The 24,945-nt window shown below is 40.8% G+C and overlaps 1 protein-coding gene across 8 annotated transcripts in view; it reads left to right on the top strand.

The window, feature by feature from the left end:
* Positions 1-24,945, top strand: part of nrxn2a (neurexin 2a) — a 124,266-nt gene that overhangs the window by 33,974 nt on the left and 65,347 nt on the right. For 4 of the 8 annotated variants that reach the window (XM_034605941.1, XM_034605946.1, XM_034605939.1 and 1 more), the window contains 8 exons: positions 953-982; positions 1,225-1,236; positions 6,366-6,667; positions 10,867-11,028; positions 15,274-15,703; positions 16,388-16,771; positions 17,650-17,853; positions 21,349-21,375. In XM_034605941.1, the coding sequence (XP_034461832.1) occupies positions 953-982; positions 1,225-1,236; positions 6,366-6,667; positions 10,867-11,028; positions 15,274-15,703; positions 16,388-16,771; positions 17,650-17,853; positions 21,349-21,375 (1,551 nt within the window). The remainder of the gene's footprint in view (positions 1-952; positions 983-1,224; positions 1,237-6,365; positions 6,668-10,866; positions 11,029-15,273; positions 15,704-16,387; positions 16,772-17,649; positions 17,854-21,348; positions 21,376-24,945) is intronic. The other 4 variants (XM_034605947.1, XM_034605943.1, XM_034605945.1 and 1 more) reach the window with 2 other exon arrangements.

Below are 24,945 nucleotides of genomic sequence, written 5' to 3'. Positions count from 1 at the left end.
TATTGTGGTTGATGGGTTTCAGCGCATGTTCAGTTTACTTCCTTAGATTGGTGCTAGTTTTACTCCAACTGTGTAAAGTGTCATGTTACATCTAATTAGGATTTACTGTCCTAGTGTTTTAAAAGGTTACACAATTAAGTCCTGTAAGTGTTGGCCTTTGCATTGAGCTAAGCCCTGCACTGTGGCACAGTATGGAGGTGGGATGTGGTGTTTTTTTTCTTGGCTGAATCTGTTTATGATGTTTTATTGTCAGTGCAGCTTTATGTCGCAGCTTTCTTCTGCTTTTTCTCCAGAATGTCAGGTGGGGCAGGTCATTGCTGGCTGATCTGTTGCGTGACGTTCATTATGTCCTTCTGTGACAGGGCCACACTCCTTTGCGTTCCTCTCCCGAAATCTACCGAGCTCTATTAGATGGTAAATCCTCGGTGAGATAGTTGGAGTCGGTGGATAAAGAACATTGTCACTTGTGCCCTTTCATAAAACGCTGCCGTCTAGAAGCTTAAATAGCCTCATTGTGTGGAGAAGTGGAGAGGACGGACCGAAGCCTGTGGAGCCCCATTAGAGATCAGAGGTCACTACAACTTTTTAAAACATCAGGTGTAAAAGCAGGTTTTATGTATACCTTGATACATCTCAAACGCTGTCTGCATCAAGTAAACATACAGTATGTGTTCCATTTAGAAAAAAGCATCTGTGTGAGCAACTACCTTTAAGGGTTGCACCGATCAAGATGTTTTTTTCTTTCCTTGCCTTCCCTCTCCTCCCTTGAGATGTTTGTCTGTTTTTGGTTTGATTTCCCCTTTCTATTTTTTAGTTTGAACTTTGACATCCGTACCTTCCCCAGGATGTCTGTCACAAACTGCAGTCCAACATTGTGACAATGCTTTTGTTCTCCCAAACCTCTTTATGAACTTCCTGTTTTCGTATCCTTTTTTCTGTTCTTTCCCTCAAGGTCTGGCGCACCTGATGTTAAACCGCCAAGGTATGGGGTCTATTGGTTTGCTTTTCCTTCCCAGCCACCTGATCACAACATTCCCCCTTCCCCTGAAATCATTTGAGTTAAATGTGCTGCACTAATATTTCCTCTCCTCTTTTCTCATATACTTGCCTCTTCGTTTTTTGCTTCCTGTCATGTTATGCTCACTACTCACTCAATTTTTGTCCGTCAAACCCTTGTCCTGACCACTGACTGAGCTACTGGAACATCACCTTTGACCTCTGCAGTTTTTCGCCAAGGTAATTCATCTACGCTCAAAGCATCTCTTCGGTTTGGTTTCATGATGTTTTCAGAGGAAGTCAACAGGTGTCAACAATAAAGAATAAAGGGATTCAACTGCAAATACAGGACCACGCACGAAGCAATTTATTGACTTTTCCTTTTAAAATAATCAGACGTATAAAGAAAAACACATTAAGGTAATTGGTTCATTCTTGGGGCTGTTGTGCACATCAATTTAATACAGTTATACCAGATAGTGCTGTTTTCTCAAATGTGTGATCATTGGGTTGTGTATAATCATTGATCATTGGGTTGAAAATAGCATTGGCTTTAAATCATTGTTACATTGCGGTAGTGTTTATGTATTGAAGTTGCGTATAATTACAGATTCAAGAAAAGAGATGTCAAACTGCTGGTGGAAGGTATAATTGTAGATGGCAGGATAGTACATCACCAAAGCGATGATTAACTGGAGTGTTGAATGATATCTGAATTATAGTCAAGCACTCCAATTCAGAATCTCAGAAGAGAAAAACACTCTCATCCAGTGCAATGTAGGTAAAAGACTTTAAGAGAAAGTCGACACTCTTACTGCATCATATCGGTAGCTCTGACCTACATTAAGTCTACGTACTTGTGCTTTGGGTTTCTACCACATGTTGTGAGATTGAGATAAAAGCCTCCATCCTGTCTCCATGGTAATCATTTTTTTCTCTAAACATAGAGAGTGGCTTTGATGACCCACTGACAGTATAATACTCTGCTCAAGTCCTCATTTTCCTCATCACCGAAATGCTCCTTTTCTCTGTTATCTCGACCGAGAATTTCCCTGGGATGAATTTTGACAAAACAAACCTCTTACAAAGGTTTTCCACATATTTGTTTGGTTATCGTTACAGCGCCTGACTTCTTTCTACAGGTCCACAGAAAGGACAATCATTCATTAGCAGATTCTGTTTTTGTTTTTAATAAGACATCATTATATAGACTGCTTTGTGGCTGTAAATAACAATAGCTGTGGATATTGTCTTTGAATAATGTTTTTCCCACTCCCTTCAAACACAAATATGCGCAGATAAAAAAAAGTGTGGCAGTACCCTGGGTGTTCTCATGTACATTTTCCGGTGGAGGACTGATTAACACTAATATTAAGGTCATTTACAGTATGAAAAGGCGTAAGCGAATACTTAACATTTTGATAACACCAGTTTTGCAGCGACTATAAATGGTGCAGCTTGAGGCCGTCCTTGACTGTGAAATTATAGATTAAAGTCTGGGTTCTTTACTGGCTTTGGGACAAACTCGTTTGTGCTCAGAAGAAGTAATCAGTCTTTTTAAGGCCAAAAGATAATGTTGGAGTTAAGCTCATACTTAAATTGATGTGTATACTGACAGAACAATGCACTTGAATGTACATGATTTTACCACTGTCTCAAATACTTAATGAATTGTACAGCAAGTGTGTATGAAAGGCAGACCACTATGTGGTTTGTTGTGAAATGAGGCCTGAATGTAATTGCTCCATTTCATGCCTCAATAATTATAAGTTAGTAACTGACTGTAGAAACACCTCACCAAGCAATACTCACTTTCTATAATACTTTAGTGACTTGATTGCATATGACTCATTAAAGTTATATTCTCCCATATAATAAACCTTTGCCTAAGGGTGTATTCAAGACTGTGTTTAGTTTTGGTTTGGGTTTATTTGGCCACAAATAATTTCATCTCAATTATACAACACAGGTGCCCCTCTCTAAAAGGAGCTCTGTACATTCTCAATGAATTAAAAGCTTCTAGCAAACTGCAGTGAATCCAGGAATGGCTGCTCACTTTGCTTGTGCATACTGAGACATACATATATGTACAGATATGCTGTCAATGTTAGGATTATTCAGAAACAGGTGCCTATTGAGCAGCTAAAGTGTTTGCACGTTCACACCTCTGCCTCCAGACCAGAAGGGAAAACTGCTGCCCCACTGTTCCACATGCCCACACTGCCTGACTTAGGTTTGGGTGCAACCAGCCGATAATTGACTCCCCGTCCCCTGAGCAGGGGACAAAGTCAACAACTGCCATCTGTGCCCCGGGCTTTTGTACCAGTTTGAAATTAATCAGCCGTAAAACTTAATATTAATGAGCAATCCACATGTTGGCCTTTATTCATGTGGTATGGCCACTGCAGCATAGTATATAACTGTAACAGAGGCAGGGACAGGTGGGCTAATATGAATTGGTTGCGGATAATGTCTTCTCACCTTATGGCAAGACATTTTCTTTACAGTGTTTGATGTGCCTTATACTGTGACAGCTAGGAGCTAATGTATAGCTCTGGGCTGCACATTCTCAGATACTACATTTTGGACATGGGCATAGGGGCAATACCGGCTGCTGTTAACTGTCTCAAAGTATAACTTGTACAATGTTAAAGTGGCACACAAGACGCTTTATCTTTCTAGCTGTGCACTTCATTGAATTGGCCGTGAACAGGGCCTTGAGGACTCACTAGCATTGCACCCTGAATTTAGAGAGGATGCAGATAAGATGGGTGATGCAGACAGAAGACAATCTGAAGAGAAGCAGCAGAGTCGTGTAGAGATTGTTAGCGCTGCCATTATATTCTGCTGAGCCTTCCCTTTCTGTTCATATGGCGATCCATCTGCATGGGGAGATGGTGCAGTGCAATGATCATATAGCTGCAGCCAAGGTAGAAGGTTGATGGCTCTGCCCCCCGCTGATAGCTGTCTGCTGCAGCATGCAAAAAGTGCAAAACTGCTCCATGCAGCATCTCTCAGCTGGTGCACAGACTCCAGTCAGTAACTCTAATGCCATTTCCTTGCAGTTGGTGCCAAAGTAGGTCCGAGAGCAAACACAGACAATATTGCCTCACTCACAAGCTGGTAAATATTGTTGCTGCAGACAATGGCTGACTACAGTCAGCGAGGTAAGCAGGGAAGCAGAGATATGGCCTGCTACCAATCTAATAGCCTCCCACACATTTCTACTGATCCCTCAAAGACCTTCAAGGGGACTTCAGGGTCATCTGCTAGTGGCATCTTACTTATATATAGCTGGGAATGATAGGATGTACACAGGTTATAGTGTAAATGCTCTTGTTAAATGGATAATCTCATATCCTTTCTTAAATATTAGGTTAAATGTTAACTGTGCCTTTGGGGTTATTATCTTGAAACACTTACGTTTCAATAATAATTGTTTGGTGTCCCATTATTGCTTTTTTTCAATCAGTGTTTGTTACCATCAGTGTCCTCAACTAAAAGGTTAAGTTTGACATGTGGAACTTCACATTTAAACTTAACAACAACAGCATAACAAGCTGCTGTCTGCTCAAAAGTTGAGTAACTACACTGTTCAAACAATAGAGACTAATGGGACCACTGATCCTTCTGGCTTAAATTGGCCCTGGAGTTCAGAAGGCAACATTTACTGTACACACAAACACAGGCTTAAGAGACAGCTTATCCCTCTTGCTTGAAACAGCTTGCTCAATGGCTCGGAGGCTGCATCATATAAACATGGAGAGAAATGGTCGATGCTGACTTAAAACAGCCCACTCATGATTTAAAGAATTGTTATGCAATAGTCAACATAATTTCTGTGGTTCAATGTAAAAATTTAAATACCAAATGTTAGCGCAATGGAATAGTAAATTTTACTGTGGATTTAAATATTGTGAATACTAAGAGTGAATGTCAGAATGTATTAATGCTGTAAGGTACTGCTGTAAGGTACTGTATGTGTGTGCAAGGCCATAGTAAATTATTAAGTTTCTTTCCACCGACCTACCTACCTTCCTACCTACCCTCCTAGCTTCCTACCTACCCACCTATATACCTATCTACCTAACTACATACCTACTTAACTACCTACCTACATACTTACCAACCTACATACTTACCTACCTACACACAGTATCTATCTACCTAGCTACTTACCTACCTACATACATATCTAACTACCTACATACATACCTATTTACCTAGCTACCTACCTAGCTGTCTGCATTTCTTCCTACCTGACATACCTACTTACCTACATATCTACCTACTGACTTACCTACGTACCTACCTCCCTACCTACATACATAGATACCTACTTACATACCTACCTACCTACCTACCTACCTGACTGCCTACCTATCGACTTAACAAAAAATCAACCTACCTTCCCACCTAAACACCCAACCGCTATTATCTAAAAGCAGACAGAAACCGAGTCTTCTCTCTGTCCTGTTTAAACCTGGAAACTACATTTTCTTTGCTCATATGGGGGGAAATATATGTGCTGTCAGAATTTTACTGTACATTTAACACACTCACTGTAAATTATATTAGAATTGTTGGTTGAATTAGATGTTTTACGAAGCCTGACACATTTGTATTGATATTTTTTTAAGATGGCACCCTCGATAATGCTGGCGTTATTTAATGTGTTTCTTATTGTCAATAAGCCATATAAAAAGGCTAGAGCCAACGACGTGTTTCAGCCAACTGTCTTTTTATTTCCATTCTTTAAAATGGACCAAGTCATTTTCTTTGAATAGCTGGACATTGTAGTTTTTATCAAACTACACTTGAATAGGAGTCAACAGTTCATCTCTTTAGGGCCATTGGGTAAACTAATGAGTATTTACAGCATTAGAGCAGTGTATGTGGGATCAACTAAATTATAATATCGTTCATCGTAATGAAGCAACATGTCACCCAGTGTAGCACTATGACTCACCACAGTTTCTATGGCGGTCTCTGAAACAGGATAAAGCTACAGTTTGTGTTGGCTGCACAGAAAACTCTTGTTCGGATCAGTTGTTGCTGGTTGTATTGGCTTTGTTGACAATTAAAAATATACAGAATATCACCAGTTTTATATTTCAATATGTAAACAATACACAGATCTCCCACTGACAGCACATTCATCCATTAGAATGTAGAGTGATCTTGTTGCGTTTATGAGAACAGCTCTACAATGGTGCGTTCAAATTTGAATTGATATTAATCAACTTGTTTCAGCCTTATTTCCCTAACTAAAGCCCCCGCTCTGGTAGTGGATCTATAGATAAGATAAGTCTAACTTCAGCCTGATGACGATGCATCAGTAATCTAAGATGTTTTTCCTCCCAACACAGGACAGGAGGAGTCAGTGGCTACGTTCAAAGGCAATGAGTTCTTCAGCTACAACCTGTCCCAGACACCCATTCAGAGCAGTTTGGACGAGATCACGCTGTCCTTCCGCACCCTCCAGAGGAACGGCCTTCTGCTTCACACGGGGAAATCCGCTGACTATGTCAACCTGTCCCTGAGGAACGGAGCTCTGTGGCTGGTCATCAATCTGGGCTCCGGTGCTTTTGAGGCCCTGGTGGAACCTGCCAGTGGGAAGTTTAATGACAACGTCTGGCATGATGTTCAAGTGACACGCAACCTCCGCCAGGTGTGTTTACCATGTATATCACTTACATGTGACTTCCATGCTTTTGGAAAGAGGTAGAGTATGCAGGTTTTAGTGATCCTGTCATAAAGTCAGCAGCTGATAGAAAAGGTTTAAAAATCATATATGTCTTATATACATTATCTTGAACATTTTGACCAGATCCAGGTAATACCAGTTTGATGCAAACAGTGATAAAGTCATAAGTCGACTACCAGTGTACTTTATTGGTTTCTGTCAAATGTTTAATATTTCTGCTGTGCTGGATTGCCACTCTCCCGTTTTTCCACATTCTGATAGATATTACAAGCTCACGTTGGGTCATGGCCCTCTTTCTCGTGAAATAGATTGCTTTGTTGGAAATCTGTCCTTTTATAATCAGCAACTTGCTTTATTCTGCACTCGCAAGATTGCTGTAAAGGTCATTTTAACTTATTGAAAGAAAGACTCGTTTTAGAGCAGTATCCATCATTTTCATTTATCCTGCATGCGTGATGAAATCTCTGGAGCCTGCTCATTCGCTATCTTTACAGATCAATAATATCTCCGACAGATTTTCAGATTTTTACAAAATTAACTTCACCAACAAGCCCTAAACAAATTTGTGTGGCTGTAGGCAGCTATTCAGCACTGCAGGAGTAGGTCATGCAAGGGAAAAGTGAAGCTTATATACTGAATGCATCCACTGCATGTGTCAGACATTGTACTTCTTATTTTTGATCTTTTTTTTAGGGAAAGGCAATATAACAAATTATACACCGATATTTTCAATGTCTTTCAAATGACCATTTTACATTTTTACATGTATATAAGCTCATGCAGCGTGAAGTAGTCATACCTCAGTCACCAGGATTTCTTTTAGTCTAAAATCTTCAATCTTCATGTAGCGGAGTACATGTTAATTCGTTATTTATCTTAATTACTTGTATGTATCGCTACTCCATTCAGTATGCAGCTTTTACATTTCACCTTATTGCTTATTCCAGACACACATTGTACTTCTGTACTCCAGCAAAGTACAACTTGGCCATAAGGTTTCATATTCATTAAAGTTGTCCACTGAACAGGGCAAAGCGCTGAACTCCCAAACTAATTCACTTCAAGGATTTGTCTGTTGCGTTAAGTGTTCCCTTTTGGAAGTGTTCAGTCGTTAAACAGTAAGAAGTCTTGTTACGATACCTTGAAGCTTCACTAATTAATGCTTTTTCATTTTAACACTGAATTAACAACATAGTTTCAGTGAAAACCTACAGACAATTACCCATTAATACAGGTCTATGGAGTGTTTTTAATTTGCAAATTTGTATCATCCGTCTTGTTTTGACGAGCAGCAAAGGAGTTTTGATAAAGAGGCTTCTACTCTTTACCAAGTAGAATGGCTCTCACATACATCAAGGCCCAACAGTCAAGCTGCACTAAATTGCACAGTTATAGATATCCGTCCACTAAGTGCGCATAGTTCCATGTCCATAAGTTCATTGGGTAAAACTGTTGGCAAACACATCTAGAAATTACAGAACAAAATTAGCAGACTGCTGTTTATAGCCACTTATACTCAATACTCACTGTCTTCGAGCTCTGTTTTGGTCTCCACCTCCAGTAAGAGATATCTGGCTGGTTAGCAGCTACGCTCCAGTATGTTCACCAGTTACTCACTGACAGTTTATCATTGGGTGGGTCGTGTACAATGGATTTTTACCAACATTTTTGCCACTAATATCAGCTCCAGAAAAAAGTGCAGCCACTGTAAGTTGCAGTGTTCTCAACATATTTCAAACACAGCTAATAATATTGTAATGTATACGTTTAACATATTCATCAGATGGACCTGATGACACCGGTAATAAAATGCCAGAGCTGTGCTTAATTAATATTTTTGCAGCATTAACGCAGTGTGTCAGCACATTGTTAACTTTTTGTGCTTCAGTCTGACAATGCACTTGGCACATATTGGGAAGCGTGTGCAGTACGCTGAGGGACACAAATGGCATCAGTTCAAACAGAACTCCATTGAGCTAAGGTGTAATTTAATACTCTCACCTCATAAATTTGCTTCTGGTCACTTACTGTAACGAATGTATCTAACCCACGGCGACAACATGTTTCCCTGCACAGTGCGATGCATTTAAATGATTAATTTCTTTGCAAAAGTAGGACTCATTTCGTATCTAACTCTCTAATCATCCCCACCAATATATTCTGAACTTGTCGTATTAACCGGCATATAAACTTGCATCTTCCTCCACATCTATTTCCTCACCCTGGCTTCCAGAGGAGCGGAAATCCAATGCTTAACCCTTAATATGCTTTCAGCCATGCATTTGATCCCTGTGTAAATTGCTTTCCCCTCAGATAAGTTACGTCCCTGACACGTTGATAGGAGGAACTGTAACTCTCAAGAGAGTGCTGGTGGAAACATTTTATTAGATCCGGTGGAGCTTTTCGGGCTAGAATTCCTCCTATTTCCATCTCCCCTTCCATCCATCTTTTCTTCTGCTGTCATGGTCAAACTGATTGGTGCTTTTTCTCTCTCCTTTTCTGACCTTTATTAATGATGCATGCATATATTTACAGGACTGTACAGTAGGCTAGACACAATTTGCTAACATACCCACGCTTTATCTTTTGTTCCCTTTAATTACATCGCTCTCGTCTTAGTGTAACTATTGGCTCCACTTACATATCAGTGTTTTGCTCTCAGACATGCACTGAAGTCTGGACATTTTCCTGACATTACCCAGAGGGACTGTATGTGAGAAGGCAAATGTCATTTGAGTCATTGGCTCCGGATATTTTACGGAACTTCTGCCAGGCCCTCGTAAAATGTCGGAAGAATGTCTGAGTGAGCCTGTCAGAGAATACAGGAGGAAAATGTGTAGAAAATTCACAGGAAGCGAATAAGCGTGTTATTGGCGTAACATACAAATGCGCTATTTCAGGATTGCAAAAAGGTGTCAAACATGTAGAGGAAGAGGCAAGAGATTTGAGAGTTTTTGGTGATAAGAACCGATGCCGGTGTTGACGGGCTCCACTGGGGTTGGGATTGATTTTAAGATTTTACTGATCACCATTAAAGCTCGCCTTGGCTCACAGCCTTAGATCCTAAGGTGGGGCCCTGCTGGTCATACTAAAGTGGAGGCTTAGTGCTTTTGCCATCAGGGCCCCTCTGCTTTGGAAGGACCTGCCTGAGGAGATAAGGCTCGCAGATTCAGTGACTTCTTTTTAATTCACTTCTTAAAACCCATTTTACAGACTTGCCCTCATTCGGATTCATATTCATAGTATTAATAATAACATGTTATACTGCAATGGGTTAAAATTCTCTTCTTTGATAACATTATAAAATGAAAAACCCTAAATCAAACCCCATTAAAGATTAAACTGTTCAACACTAAATAATGTGTAGTGAAGGTGCAGGGGCTGTTTTACCCGACAACAAAAGGAGCAGGTCCCTCACCTTACATATAAATTGCTCTCTGATATTTAGTTTTCTTTGATACTGCCCTGATTTTGACTTTGAATTTTATTAATGACATCTCTCCACTTTTTAAAAATGATTGTGAATGGCTTGAGACCAATTAACTGAATTTTTTAAAAAGCATGTCCCTGTGTCTCATTTTAAAATAAAATACAATTCATCACAGGCAGTGCAATTTAAAAAATAATTGTACAGTAGATTATTCTGAATATTTCCCCCCCTACACACAAATAATCATCATTTTTCACTCATTATTCCAAAGTGGGAGCTGTTATGTTTGTGCAGCAATACACGATAACTGTAGGCTCATTGTCATGGCAACAGGCGTATCATTTTTTACCTATATAGCCCTGTTCATTCCCATTGTCTCTGTGTGCTAATGTCTTCATTTCCTTTGTTCCTTTGTGCTAATGAGACTCATGCAACAATAATCGTCTTTTGTTGCTGCAAATATAAGTAATGTAGATTACCATCTTCATATCTCTAATCTTAAATAAATTGAGAAACTTGTAGCATTGATATTGCTTCTGAGTCATTTGAAGTAATTTTCATGATACACTGACTCAACGGTAACCCTGCTTGTATATCAGAAACAGGGATCTGCAGAGATTATTGAACTAAAGCATGAAATAATTAGGGCAGTTATTTCCGTTTGACTTCAGGTCTCTTCATGTTTCATGTCTCGCTATTTGTTTTCCTCGCACTCCCCACATGGATCCTCTAGGTGACGATCCTGGTGGACGGCATTCTCACCACCACGGGCTACACCCAGGAGGACTACACCATGCTGGGCTCCGATGATCTCTTCTACATAGGGGGCAGCCTAAACACAGCTGACCTGCCAGGCTCCCCGGTCAGCAACAACTTCATGGGCTGTCTGAAAGACGTGAGTACAGATTTGACCTCGGTCTCGCTGGAAATACTATCCTGCCCTCCCCTAACCCTTTCCTCTTTGCAGAGCATGCTCTGCGCATCGAAAATCCCCCCTCACATTCGTATTGATTCTCCGGTTGTAGGTTGTTTGAAGGAGAAACATTTAGCTGAGAGCCTGAGCGTATGCATTTATAGATTCCTGTGGGAATCCCTTTGAGAGCGTAGCACCTAATATATGTTAGAAACAGATATATCCTCTCAGGTTCATCCCTGAAACACAGTCTGAACTCAGTTTCTATCTCCACTTTCACATTTTAGAAGCTTTTCAGCTCCGGCCTGTTCCTGTCACATTGATTATCTTGAGCAAGCAAGTTAAGATCATGTACTTTGCAATAAAATTAGTGTAGGCAAAGCAATGAATTATGGGTTAATGCCCAATTTCAGCCCGGTCTCACAAATTTTTAATGAAGTGAGCAATCTCATAAAAAGCAAATGATGTGCTGTGTGCATTAAAAAGTAAGACATTCTTTCCCCTTCCTGAAGAGGGATTTGGAGGAGACATGACTAAAAAGGGCTGTAGTTTGATGTTTAAATGAGGTGGAAATTAAGAGCACGGACGTCACAGTGACATATGGGTGAGTATATAATTTTTTAGGGTCAATACCCGACTTAAATAAATAACTTTTCTTCCCTCAGAGACACTTGCGACAAAAGATATAAAGCCATTCATTCCATAAACACTTATAAACCGGTATTAAGCTCTGCACTTGAAGCCCATTGGCCGGCTGCATGGGATTCGGCTGTGAGCACAAAGCACCAAGGACAGAACAGACGCATCCCTTAGAAATGGGATACACAAAATGCACAATGCACAGAGTAGAAATAACCTGAGTAAGCTAGTAACAGCATCGGCTTGTTGAGCGAAGCATAACGAGCAGCGGCTTCAATATGTGTGAGAGTCGGAGCTTGACGCATTATGAAGACATGGTAATGTTACCTTGTTAAAAGTAGATTGATGACACATTTGAATATCGTTGAATGGAACAGAATGTATTTATAGTGGTGAATCTTATCCACAACAAGTTATGTGTGTTTCAAAGTTCAGAGCCATGATGACGCATAAATAGAAAGTTTTAATGTCCACTTCAGCCCAGACTGAAATATCTGAGCCATTATCGCATGGATCGTCATGACATTTGGACAAATGTTTGTTGTGCCCTAGGGATGAATAATGCAGACTTTAATCCCTTAATAATTCCTCTAGCGCCACCATGAGGTTGACATTTGTGGTTTTAAATAACATGGCTTAACAACAGTTTTGTGGATTGCAATGAAGTTTATTAAAGGAATTTTCCTCCATCATCATCAGGTTAAAACTTGACTTTGGCCTATAACCAAAGCGCTGGAAAAATAATGTGTTGATCGCATCTACCATTGAGGTTATGTTTTAGTCTGCGTTTGTTTGTTTGTCTATCATTTATTTAGCAAGATTATGCAAACAGTACCGGACAGATTACCAAGAAACTTGGTGGAAAGATGTGGTAGGGGTCCGAAAAAATTCATAAAACTTTGGTGCGGATCCTGATGACACGACGCGTCCAGGACATTTTTACACTTACTTTAATATTGTGAGATGGAGAGTTTTTCATTTTCATTTACTTCTCAGATAATAATTCACGGATTTCGATGAAGACTGATATTTTGAAAAATTTGTGCAGATCCAAATACGAATCTGGATCTAGTGAATTTAATTGTGCTTTCATAAGGGGACTGTTTGTAGAATGTGCTCTACTGAGTGTGACTCAAGTTAACATGCTCTAACAGACTTAAACTTGAATGGTGAGGTGCTATAAACATGAGCTAATTAGCATTATGTATATGTAGAGCATATAGTGAGCATGGACGTTTGCAGCCATATAATTTTGTCCATTAAACTCTCCAGTAAATACATAGAAGTAATTAGTATCGTGTGCTACACTTTCAGCAGAATTTGTTAATTAAGCACATTAACATATGAAAGCACTCAAGCATTTGCTCGGTGATTCTTACATGGAGAGTCTGCATAATTACTCTGCAGCGTGAATACACTGAAATGAAAATGAGTTGTTATTTACGGACAGGTTATTGTTAGTCTCCGCGCTGCAACCTCCGCTCTGTGGGCGGCGTTGCTGGTGGTGGTGTTCAGACTTACTACTACTGTGTCACACAGATTTTGCTGTGGGCATGCAGAGTATGACAGGATATCGAGTCACGATGACGGGATGACAAACCGGAGGAGTCCCGCCACAGAGGGTGAGCGGTGGCAGGGGCAGAGATGTTCAAATGTGATCCGCCTGCCAGCAAAAATCCAGGAGCCAGGTTCAAAGGCGGGTCAGTCCCAGCCCGATCCGTGAGTGTGGTGGTTAACCAGAGGAACAAAACTCTAAAGACATACATATTCATTTAAAATAGAGAAGTGAGAAGCGCCTAACATATTTATTGTATAAGCAGTGGATATATTTAGGGGGATAACTGTCGTATCTTATTGAACGCAGAGAGCTTGGGCCATGACTAATCTCTTTAGACGTTACATGATAATAGATGTGAGTGCTGCTGGGTGGAGGCCATCAGGTTCATCAGGTACATAAAAAATAATGGCCACTTTCAGACGAATGTCAAGACTACGAATACGAGCAGGGAGAGATGAATTGGTCTCTGAAGTCGTCCTGGTCTGCAGTGTGTGTGCCCACAGGATATCCCACACACAACATCATTAGGTCCCTCTGCTTTAATGCTTCAAAGATAGTTCTCAATTTGGCTAAGAAGGATGTGTTAGCAGCAGAGAAGGTCTCCATTCCCCGGCTGCTGTTATCCTTCACTTCTTGAGCATACACGACACTTTAGGACTTTGTCAGTCGACATTGGACGTGTTTTATCCTTGTGGTCCTTGTCACATAAAACAGCCAACTGAAGTGGTGAAATAGGATTCCACTTCCTGTATTGTCCTTTTGGATTATATAATACGCTTGTGGAGGTCACAGCTTGCAGTTTTGTAGCCATCGATGCATTTTTTGTTAGACGTGATGTTCCCGTAGTTGTAAACAATGACTGTTCCTGCTTTAAGTGGCCGTCTTCCTGTTTGAAAATGGCATGTTACACTCCTTTCTCGATGGTCGGTTTCACCATCTGATTTCACTGCTTAATTAGTCACACTGAGCCAGTGTGAAGTGTGATATTGGCTCAAATTGCCTCTCGGCTCCGCTGTTAGTCCTCTGTGCAGTGTGGTGCGTCACCTCAGGCAGTGGCTGGTCGCAGAGTGATGTGGCAGATAACAGTGGGCTTGGGGTGACTTACCACTGATAGAAAATGAGACAAGGATTGCTGTCTCCTGCTGTGCATATTGATGAGCCCAGAATATAGGAAATGGGAAATAACACGACGAGGAGCCCGGGCGGGCGTTGTATTGAAGTATGCTTTGAGTATCAACAGGGTATTATATATCATGTATTTGGTTTAAGTATGTATATTTAAATGGGGGTGGGGGCTTTCTGTGCTTCCTGTGATTGATCTTGAATATCAAATCAATAGCCACAACAGACACTGTGGCAGTGGGAGGTCTGTTGTTCAGTCGCTGCAGTTAAATCAGATTCTTCCACCACTGTTTAGCTGCTTCTGCATCACAAGCTCAAAAATAAAAAACAGATGAGAGTGAAAACGTGTGCCCTCTTACATTAACCTCTTTAAATATAGACCATAAATAATTGTGTGACGCTTGTCGAGTCCACATCTCTCCCTTCCACATGACTCGAACAAAAGTGAGTCAGCTAAATGCCTGCAATGTTTGCATCTTAATCTAAATGCATTTTCTGAATTTCATCAGCTTTGCAGCTCTTTTTTTTTCTCATGACGGTTTTGAAGTATTGTGAGATAAAGCAGAAATGTCCAGATCCAGAAGAAAAAAACAACCCAGAGGCTGAGAAGAAGAATGTCTGGACTTTGAGTAGCAGTAAAATACGATGTGTTCAGTTTTACAAGCTTCCTCTTTATAATTAAAGGTGCCAGTTTATTTAACACAACTCTGAGAATTTAAGCCTCAGGACATTTCTGTCTCAGCTCTGCGTGAGAAGATGATTCGACGTGTTTGCAGCTGCACGTCCCCGTGGACGTTACTGTGTCCTATCGATCCTGGTTTGCATTAATGAGCCATATTCAACCTTTGCACTGAATCTATTGCTCTTTCCAACTGTCTTCTCACAGTGACATCTCTCTCATTTATTAGGTGGTCTACAAGAACAATGAGTTTAGACTGGAACTGTCACGGCTGGCGGAACAGCAAGACTCCAGGATCAGTATCCATGGTGACCTGATATTCAGCTGCGAGAACGTGGAGGCCCTGGAGCCGGTCACCTTCGACACGCCGTCTGCCTACTTGACATTGCCCAGGTGGAACACGAAGAAGACGGGCGCCATATCTTTCGACTTCCGCACCACAGAGCCCAGCGGCCTGTTGCTGTTCAGTCACGGCAGCCTGCAGGGAACGCAGCCCGACAAGAAGCCCAGGGCCGACTTCTTCGCCATAGAGCTGCTGGATGGATTGCTCTACCTGGTCATGGATATGGGCTCTGGCAGCATCAAGATGAAAGCCAGTAACGTGAGGCTCAGCGGTGGCGAGTGGAGCCATGTGGAGTTCCACAGGAAAGGGCGCAATGGTGAGATAATTCAGCCTATTTGTGGAAGCAGAAGGAGCCTTCTGTCTGCTTCTGTTACCGTGTCTCCAGTTTTAGCTGTGGTGCAGAAAAGCTTCCAATCTGTGAAATCGCCATATGCTAACACGGATACAGTCACATCAGCACATCCTCGCATGTGCTTCACGGCGGCGGCAAAATGTGGATGCATATTAGGATTTAATTAGAACAATATTTTAGTTGCTATAATATATGTATGACATTTTGAAATCTGTGTTAACCTATTTCACAAGTGGCCAATTATACGGTCACACACCTCAACTTAGGAAATGTCTGCCTTATTAGTGCAATCCAAATGTCTGCCTTATTAGTCGGAGGCAAAAAATAATTACACACAGTGTCTTCGACTGCTTCCTTCACAATCCTATAAATACTTTTCCCTCCTTCTCAGGCGGATATGACAATGCACATTTGTCATTTAATTCTTCAACTTTCCAGAGATAGTTTTAGTTTCAGTGTCAGTTCCCAGAGACTGGCAGTGCAGTTTCTTTATCTTTTTCAAGAAGCGGAGGCCGGTGCCCACTTCCTCATTCTCACAGTGTGCTCTCACTTTTCACTTAACACAGCCCACACACACCTGTCTTAATTTTCAGCTACAAAAATATTGTATCAGTCCAGGTTGACTCACTGCTAATGCCTGCCCTACAGGCTTTATCTCCGTGAACAGCCAAAGCATCCCCTTCTCCACTAATGAAGGCAGCGAGATCCTCGACCTAGATGGGGACATGTATCTCGGAGGATTACCTGAGGACCGCCAAGCTCTCATGCTGCCCCCTGAGGTGTGGACCGCCTCCCTCGGCCTCGGCTACGTTGGCTGCGTCAGGGACCTCTTCATTGACGGACAGAGCCGCAACCTGTGGAGGCTGGCGGAGGTTCAGAGCGCCACAGGTGTCAGCAGCTTCTGCACTAGAGAGACTCACACGCGGTGTGCCAAAGACACGTGTGCCAACGGCGGTCACTGCAGAGAAGGCTGGAACCGCCACATTTGTGACTGCAATGGCACCGGGTACCTCGGTCTGAGCTGTGATAAGGGTAAGATTTCATGAGAAGGATGGTGGTGGTGGAGGGGGATGATGGGTGATGGTGAATTGCTGCTGCAAACCTTTTAACACACCTTGGCCAGTATTTTATTTATCAACCCAGCAGCATAGTGGCTTTAAAGTGCCTGCACAGATGAAAAGATGTGGATACAAAGACATTTCATTATCAAAGCTTAATGCTAAAAACCTCCCAACAATAATCATTTTATTTGCAACTGCAGCATGATCATCCACATGCTGTATAATGTCATATCGATTCAAATGAGAACCATGATATCAGGGCAAAATAACCTTTTCTTTCCTCTGCTAAGCAGTCGAGGAGACATGAAACAGACAATAGAAAATTCAGCAGTGTTTCATTTGAGCCATTCAAAAATAAATTACAGTATTTTCCTACAGTGCAGTGATTCATTAATGAAGTGTCAGTATCATGAGGTTAGGAGTGTGATGTGTCTTTCTTCAGAAATGCTGTGCCGCTCCGGCAGAGTGATTTCGGCCTGAATCACTCTGCATTTACCATGCAGATGGTTTTCTCACAGAGAGGCCAAATTATGCAGATCTATTGGCAGCTAATAGCATGAGGGATATATGAAAATCCCTCTTGTATTGCGCTATGATGGGTATAAATCCTTCAGAAATTTGATTGCTGCTGCAATCTTGCCGCTGTCTTTGCATGCTCCAGGCTGTTTCTGCCATCTGGTGCGACTGATGAAAACTGCAATCTGAAATTATATCACGGTGTACCTGAGATAAGCTCTAAGAGAAATTAGGTTTCACACCATAAATGCCACTTTGTGGTTTTCATTTGCTGTTGTGATTCCCTCTGGTGTTCACTGTCTGCTAATGCCTCGTGTTTTCTGAAACCTGCAGAAGCCACCACGGTGAGCTATGACGGCAGCATGTATCTGAAGGTGGTGCTGCCAAGGACGCTGCACACGGAGGCCGAGGACGTGTCCCTGCGCTTCATGTCCCAGAGGGCCTATGGGTTGCTGATGGCCACCACGTCTCAGCAGTCAGCGGACACCGTGCGTTTGGAGCTGGACGGAGGCAGAGTCAAACTCACTGTGAACCTGGGTAATGCTGCTGCTGCTGCACAGGCCAGCAGATAATTCTACTTGACCTTTCAGGACGTGTGACCCAGCAAGAGTTCTCATTCTATTCGTTTTTGACTCAGGCTCTCTCATACCCATACACACATATACAATAACTACAGTTGCTTAAATAAATATAAGCACATGTCGCAGCTTTTTGCAAATATCTTTAATAAAAGACCTGAGGCGGTTGTGTCAAATGTCTCCCATTTAAATCTATAGAACTGGAAATGAGTGAGTTACATTGTCAATTTAAAACAAAGATTTACTGTTAATTTTCAATATTATTTCTGTCAGCTACTCTTTAGTTTAATTATAAGAAATAAAAAAAATCACAATTTTAAATACTTAATCTGCCTATTTCCCTCGATAGCATACTCTGCTCCCAAAAGCCCTTTTTTAAGTAAATACAGCTTCTGTATTAATTAATTTAATAATTTCCATACAACATTAAATACAGAAAACGGTAGATGAAAACATTTTACCAATTAAAATTTTAACTTACATTTAAATTAATATTTTTTTCAACTTATATTTGGATTTCACAAGTGGTTCATTTATGGATGGGATTGAAAGATATAATTAGTCCTTTTGGGAAACGCACATTTTCCCTGGCAGCTGACTGGGTTTTATCATGATGCTCGCAGAGTATCAACAATTAAAATGATTGATTAAAAAATTAAAAAAGCTGATTTCTTCTGGATTCAATCCTCAACTAAATATAACTCTTAAATGACAAATTCAAGGACAGTGTGTGATTGTCCTTGTAATCAAACAAGTTATGTTTATATGCAGTGTTAATTAATACCCACATTTCCCCCACGGGGATCAATAAAGGATTTCCTTAATTTAATCACCACAACACACTGAGGTCTGACGTGCATCATGCATATGCAAAACAGTTACAAAATAATCATATTGATATTTTATATTTATGGTAGTTTATAGATAATTATTATATAAATATTATTTTTCAGTTGGACATTAACGGAAAAAGGTAAAGAAACACTACATCTTTTCTTTGACAGTTTTGTCTTTATTGGAAATCGGACCGTATAGAGACAGACAGGAACTGACAGGGACTGAGAGGGAGGAGGATGAGATGTAGCAAACCAGAATACAAATTAAGACATCCGTTGTTATATGGCATGCACTTTGAACATTCATCTACTGGGGTGTGCCAAAATGTGAATCAGAATTTCTTCTCTTTTTAGGTTGGTAATCGTTTCATCCACTAACATGGAGGAGGCGGGTTTTTTTACCTATACTATAGCCAGCCACCAGGTGGCGATCAAGACATTTTGGCTTCACTTTTGGGGACCAGTCATGTTGTCCATCTTTATTTACAGTCCATGCTTTCTCTAATGAAAAAAGAAACACGTAGGTACCATACAAAACTCAACATATCAAGAAAAAATTAATCTTTAAAAACAATTTATATGAAGGTATATTAAAACTCAAGTCCCCTTTTAAGCAACTGTAGGTGTGTATATATATTCTGCCTTTTCTCTCTGTCTCTCTCTCTCTCTGTCTCTCTCTCTCTCAGTTCATCCACTGGTCAGGTCCCATCTGACCGTCTCAGCTCTTTCAGCCCTTCAATGGCTTGTCTGCAGTTCAAGGAGAAGGCAGTCAGGGACCAGATCCGCCATTATGCTGAGACATAACCACTTAGGCTGCTCGTGCCGTGGATGTGGCCATTGTAGTTCCCTCCCCTCGCATTTACGGCCCTGTCCACTTTAGAGTTGCTTCCCTGAACAGAGGATACACACGCACACGCACACACATGCACGCACACACACACACACCTGCAGTAGAAAGTCACTCTGGTCTCTGGCTGTCTGTATCCACTGCTCTGTGATGGTTGACAGTTAGAGAGCACTCCTCAGCCACACGACTTACACCAATATATTCATGTACAGCTGAATAAATTGATTTCATTATTCAGAAACATGGAAGTGATGGGTAGGGGAATCCATTTTAAGGCTATAATAATTAAATACTGCAGATGGATTTGGAAAATATTAGCTGTTGCAGACACGAGAAAATGTTAGCGATGTTCACGTTTGTGCTGTTGTCATGTGTTTCATGGTGTAAGGTTCATTGTGGCTGCAGGTTGTGCAAATCGCCTCTTTCCTCTGTATTTATCGTGGGAAATGTGTTAACATCAGGCCTGCAGAACAAGAAGGAGACTTCATTTAACAGCGGTTTGAGTTTAAGAGTGAATAACAAGGTTCGGCCATTTGAGTAGAGGTTCTCCAGTAAAGTAGATCAGATTTTCCAAACCAATCAGATGTATTAAATCACACATTCGTGACTTTCTCAGTAGATCTCAGTGAAATTAATCACCCACATGAATCTGTGCATCTCTAATGATGTTATGGAGGCAATCCGACATGTTGTGTGAGTGAGAGCTCAGCTGCCACTACGATGCTGTGAATACGCTGCTATTCAGAGAGATTTTACATCAGTTTCATTGATACACAGTTGTATTTAGATCAAGTTCATACATATAGTGAAATAAATGAGTTTTATATAGAGAAATCTCAAATATCAGCCATTTGGAGATGACGCCTAAACATATCTCAACTTAAACCTCTGTAACTTTGCTCTGCTTCACTTTAGTGCAACTGTGTGATATCATAGAGGATGTTCACTCATAAATTGTAAATTCTGCAGAAATAAAATCTTTCATTTATGAGAGATGCACTCTTCATTTTGGGCATTCTCATATTTGAGTCAACAAGACGTCAACACAATATTGAAAGAAAACACTCTCAGAAAATGATCTGTCTCGAAGCTGAGATCATTATTTCTGTTGAGAAACCGTTTATTGCAGATTGTGCATAATTCCAGTAATTGCCGTGTTGTTCAGTCACCACTCAGACCTGCTCTTTGCAGTAACATCAATGTGCTGCTTTTTATTCTATTTCAGATGTTAAAATTTTCATCATTACCTTGCTCAGAGCCAGCAGAGGTTTCCTTTTTCGTTCCCGTTATCTGTGTCAGACAATTTTCCTCACGGCAGTGCACGCTTTGCCGAATTACTCCAAAGCACATATCAGAAAAACTATCAGAAACAGTCAAATCCATTTGCTCCCCTGTTGAAACGTATGCAGCCGTGTCAAGAGTCGATGCCGACTCTAAAATACATTTACTGGTGCACCTCTACTTTTATGGCCGACAAAACTCTTATTGATCCAAACTTTGATCGGCTTTATTGTCCTTCCAGCAGTGCCAGCAGTACCACATGCTGAGTTTTTTTCTTTCACTCAACGTTCCCCGGTTTCTCTAATGTTATGTACGCTGCGGGGAGGAAAGTGGCGGTTTAGACTCTCGAGGCTGTCCCCGGATGGTGGGCTCTAAAAAGCACTGAAGTGTCTGCAGAATGTACCTTGAAGGATGTGAAATATTCTCCTCTTTTTGTGCTGTTTCTTTCTTTTTTCCTTTAATCTCACCATCTCACTCTCTCTCTCACCAGATTGTATCAGGATAGACTGTAATCTCAGTAAGTGTCTCCTATGATTATTTACTCTAACATGATTTCGAGAACATGCTCTGTGGTGTAACCATGTGCCTCTTGCTCTATTCCCTTATGAAACAGAACATAATTCATTTACTCTGCCCCACAATTCTCCTTGTTTACTGTTGCTGCTCTGCTGCTCATCTCAAAGATAAGAACAAGAATAAGCCTTTACTGTTGTACGCTGCAATATAATTGCATACTTCCGCACTGCGCTCATCGAATGCACATTTTAGCAACAATCTAAATTCCACATTGTCTCATAATTGCAATGTAATAATGTTGTAATCAAATCTGACATGCTGTAGTGCTGCAAATAACACTATCATTCATTTGCCTTTGACGAACATCTGATAATTGGGTTCAATCCAGTTCAAGTGCAATCAACAATAATTTGTAGGCAGAGAAGCAGCGCCTGGTCTCAGTTTGGAGGGAAAAAAATGGATTTCATTAGTGGTTAATCACAGTGCGGTGGCAGAGCTGAGATCAATTTAAAGGTGAGCCTGATATCTGATCAATAGGTAAGTACGAGACAAGGGGATCAGAAAACCTGGTTTTGCTTGAATGTTGAAAAGTGTGAGAGCAAATGGTTTGTTGCAGACGATTCTTTCTATTTTAGGAGAGCGACTATGTTAGGGTTTGTTCTCTTAAAGAAGAGTAAAACATCAGATGTTTTAAATGAGGAATCTTTGAAGTCAGTCACTGTTATCCTTCCTTCTTATGCACTAAAGGTTTTAATTGAAGAAGCAGTGGTGGAGCTATGATTTTTCTAAATCGGGGGCCATAAAGGGCCCACAATTTATTTCTAACAACCATACACAACTCCTGTTATGAGATGCACATTTACTGTGAATCATTCCCTGTCATGCACAATTTGTACTAGAAAATAAGAATTCTGAACAAATTCATATATTTATTGTTAGCATTGTACCTGCTCTTTTGTATTAACAAAAAGAAAGACAGGACAGGGGCCTAGCAGACCCCTTGCTCCACCTCTGCATCCGCCCCTGTGTAAAAAGCCCCCTATACCAGATCAGATATAAAATGCAGAGGAAACGCAGATCGACTAAACTGTATAAATGTATGAAATGTATAAAATCCTTCAACGTGAAAAATGGCTTAGTTCAAAAACAGTCCGGGAAACCTGGCCATAAAGTGAAAAGCATCCATCAAATACATTTTCATGAATTTAAATGAGCGAACATAATTCGATTGATTAAAAGGCAGATGAACGCCAGCGGCAGATCTTCCTCTGTATTAGCAGGATGGATTTTTACTGGAATCCTACGCTCTGGTGAAATGGAGAGGTACTTTGGGGTCGCGGCGTGATGATGTTGGAATTTATGATGCAGATTGTTGCTCTCACCTGATAGCGAGCGACAGGCAATTTGAGTTTAGGTTTGGTGTGAGAAACAGATAAAAAGCTGCTGCCAGTGGAGAGGTGAGCGGCTCTCTGATACAGATCATCCAATACAGAGGAGGCTTGTGAAAAGTTATCGCTATAATCGAGTGCTGGCTGAAAGCTTGTTTCCACTCCTCATGAATGAATAATATTTCCTGGCTTCTCTAAAATAAAACATTTAACTGCTCATTTTTCCAGCCGCTTGAATATTGGAGCCATTAGATCGTATTTATGATCGCTGCAGCGACTCTTTCTCTCACACATATTTTGACTTTACACGTGTGGAAAGATCTATAACCAACAGTCTACACTGTAAATTTGTCTCATCTCAATCTATTGATCCGAAGGTTTAGAGGCTGCAAAGCAAAAAGGGACACTAGCTGTTACTAGAGATTTACGACACATGTATGAGCCCAAGCAAGCATCCATTAAATTGAATGGATGACACTGTTTTTCTCTGATCAAGGTGAGTAGTGTGTGTGGGTTCGTGTGTGTATGGATGGTTTGAAAGAAGAGAGTGTTGTCTCCGTAAATTCAATGTCCAACCTGCAGTTTATAGCATTGTTTTATTAATTAGAAAATAAAATATACAGATAAATGAGTGAATTAATAGCAAAGATAAAAAATATATTGGAAGAAAGGCTTCATGTCCTTTATCTCCTCAGATATCTTACAACTCATTGCCTTCTCTACCACCAGATGGCATTGTACCATCATGCACTGTCTGCAGAAAATGCAAACTGTATCTCCACTTTCCTGTGTCAAAATTAATCACCTTCCTGATCAATTACACTATACGTGGTGCGTCAGTGGCCTCTGAAGAGCTTAATACTGCAGATGTGATGATGGATGGCTTGTTAATGGATTTTATAACTGTTAACAGCAAATGGAGCCAAATTTAAAATTGCAGGATTATCTGCCTAAACGATTCCGACAGTCACTATTTAGTGAGCGCTGTCATTGGGGAGACTTCCACTTTGCACCATAGACTCATTATGAGTATCAAGATTAGTTTACAACTTGAATGTAGGATCAAGTCTTCAGGTTTCACCGAGGAAGTTTCCTGTACAGTAGCAGTTTTCATGAAGGTAAGAAGTAGTCCGTCTGCAGCAGCTGCTTGGAAGCCGTCCACCACTGGATCCGCCGTGGGAGGGTAATAGCTGCAAGAACAAATGTTGCTGCAGTGCTGATGAGTAATTCTCTGGAATCTGGGGAATAATGGTACACGGCACACTTTCTGAAAATGAGGCGTTCGCTGTGCAAAATTACCCCAATTACCATAACATGCTTAGATTGCCACGCACATTCTGCATTCAAAGTCTCGGCTCACCCATACTGCTGACCTGTTTGAGCACACGGCCCCTTGAAGTTATCCTTGTGAGAAGAAATTAATTTGTTTCAATAATAATGTGAGATCAAACTGGACAAAATAAATCCTTTAAAGGCAAAGCTCGCTCTCCGGCGAACTTGAAAAGTGCACATACTTTGAATGGAGCCCACATTTCAAAAGGTTTACAGTCGGGTGTCTGTGTGAATACATATTATATTCCACCATTTTACTGCCCTCTACACTGTGAACACGCCAATGTGAACACAGCACACAGTCAGTTTTACTATGTGTATTTCTATATCTACTCTTAAGAGGCCAAACTATAACATTGCCCAAAGACACTTTACAAAAACTTTAAAAAAAGAACTGAGAAAGAAAAAGAAAAAATAATATGTATAAATATGAAATACACATCATAATCAAATAATTATGAATGTTTTCTTTTAATTAAAGGATTAGTCCTGAACCCCGATGATATTATTTGCCCTCAGTACAGGGGCATTTCAGGGGCTATTCAGATTTCCACCCCTGCAAATAAGGCACCCGAGACCAGATCGGATATAAAATGCAGATGAAACTGAATGATACTGATTGGATTTACTGCATAAATGTATTGTTAGGAAGTGACAGAACAGGGGCACTTCAGGGGATTCTGAATTCAGCTGGGGCCAGTGCCCCCCTTACCCAACCCCTGGATCTGCACCTGTTTTTTCAGACTTTGCCCAGCCCCCTCAGGAGCCACAAAAGGCTTTTTTTTCACATGGGCTTTAGTTCTCCATGAGATTTGTTAACAGATTTTCATGTGAGGAATGTGGTGTATATA

The sequence above is a fragment of the Hippoglossus hippoglossus genome, chromosome 14, assembly GCF_009819705.1.
Source record: "Hippoglossus hippoglossus isolate fHipHip1 chromosome 14, fHipHip1.pri, whole genome shotgun sequence".
NCBI classification, from domain to species: domain Eukaryota; kingdom Metazoa; phylum Chordata; class Actinopteri; order Pleuronectiformes; family Pleuronectidae; genus Hippoglossus; species Hippoglossus hippoglossus.
Note: the sequence above shows the minus strand (reverse complement) of the source record. Positions and strands in the feature narration are given on the sequence as shown.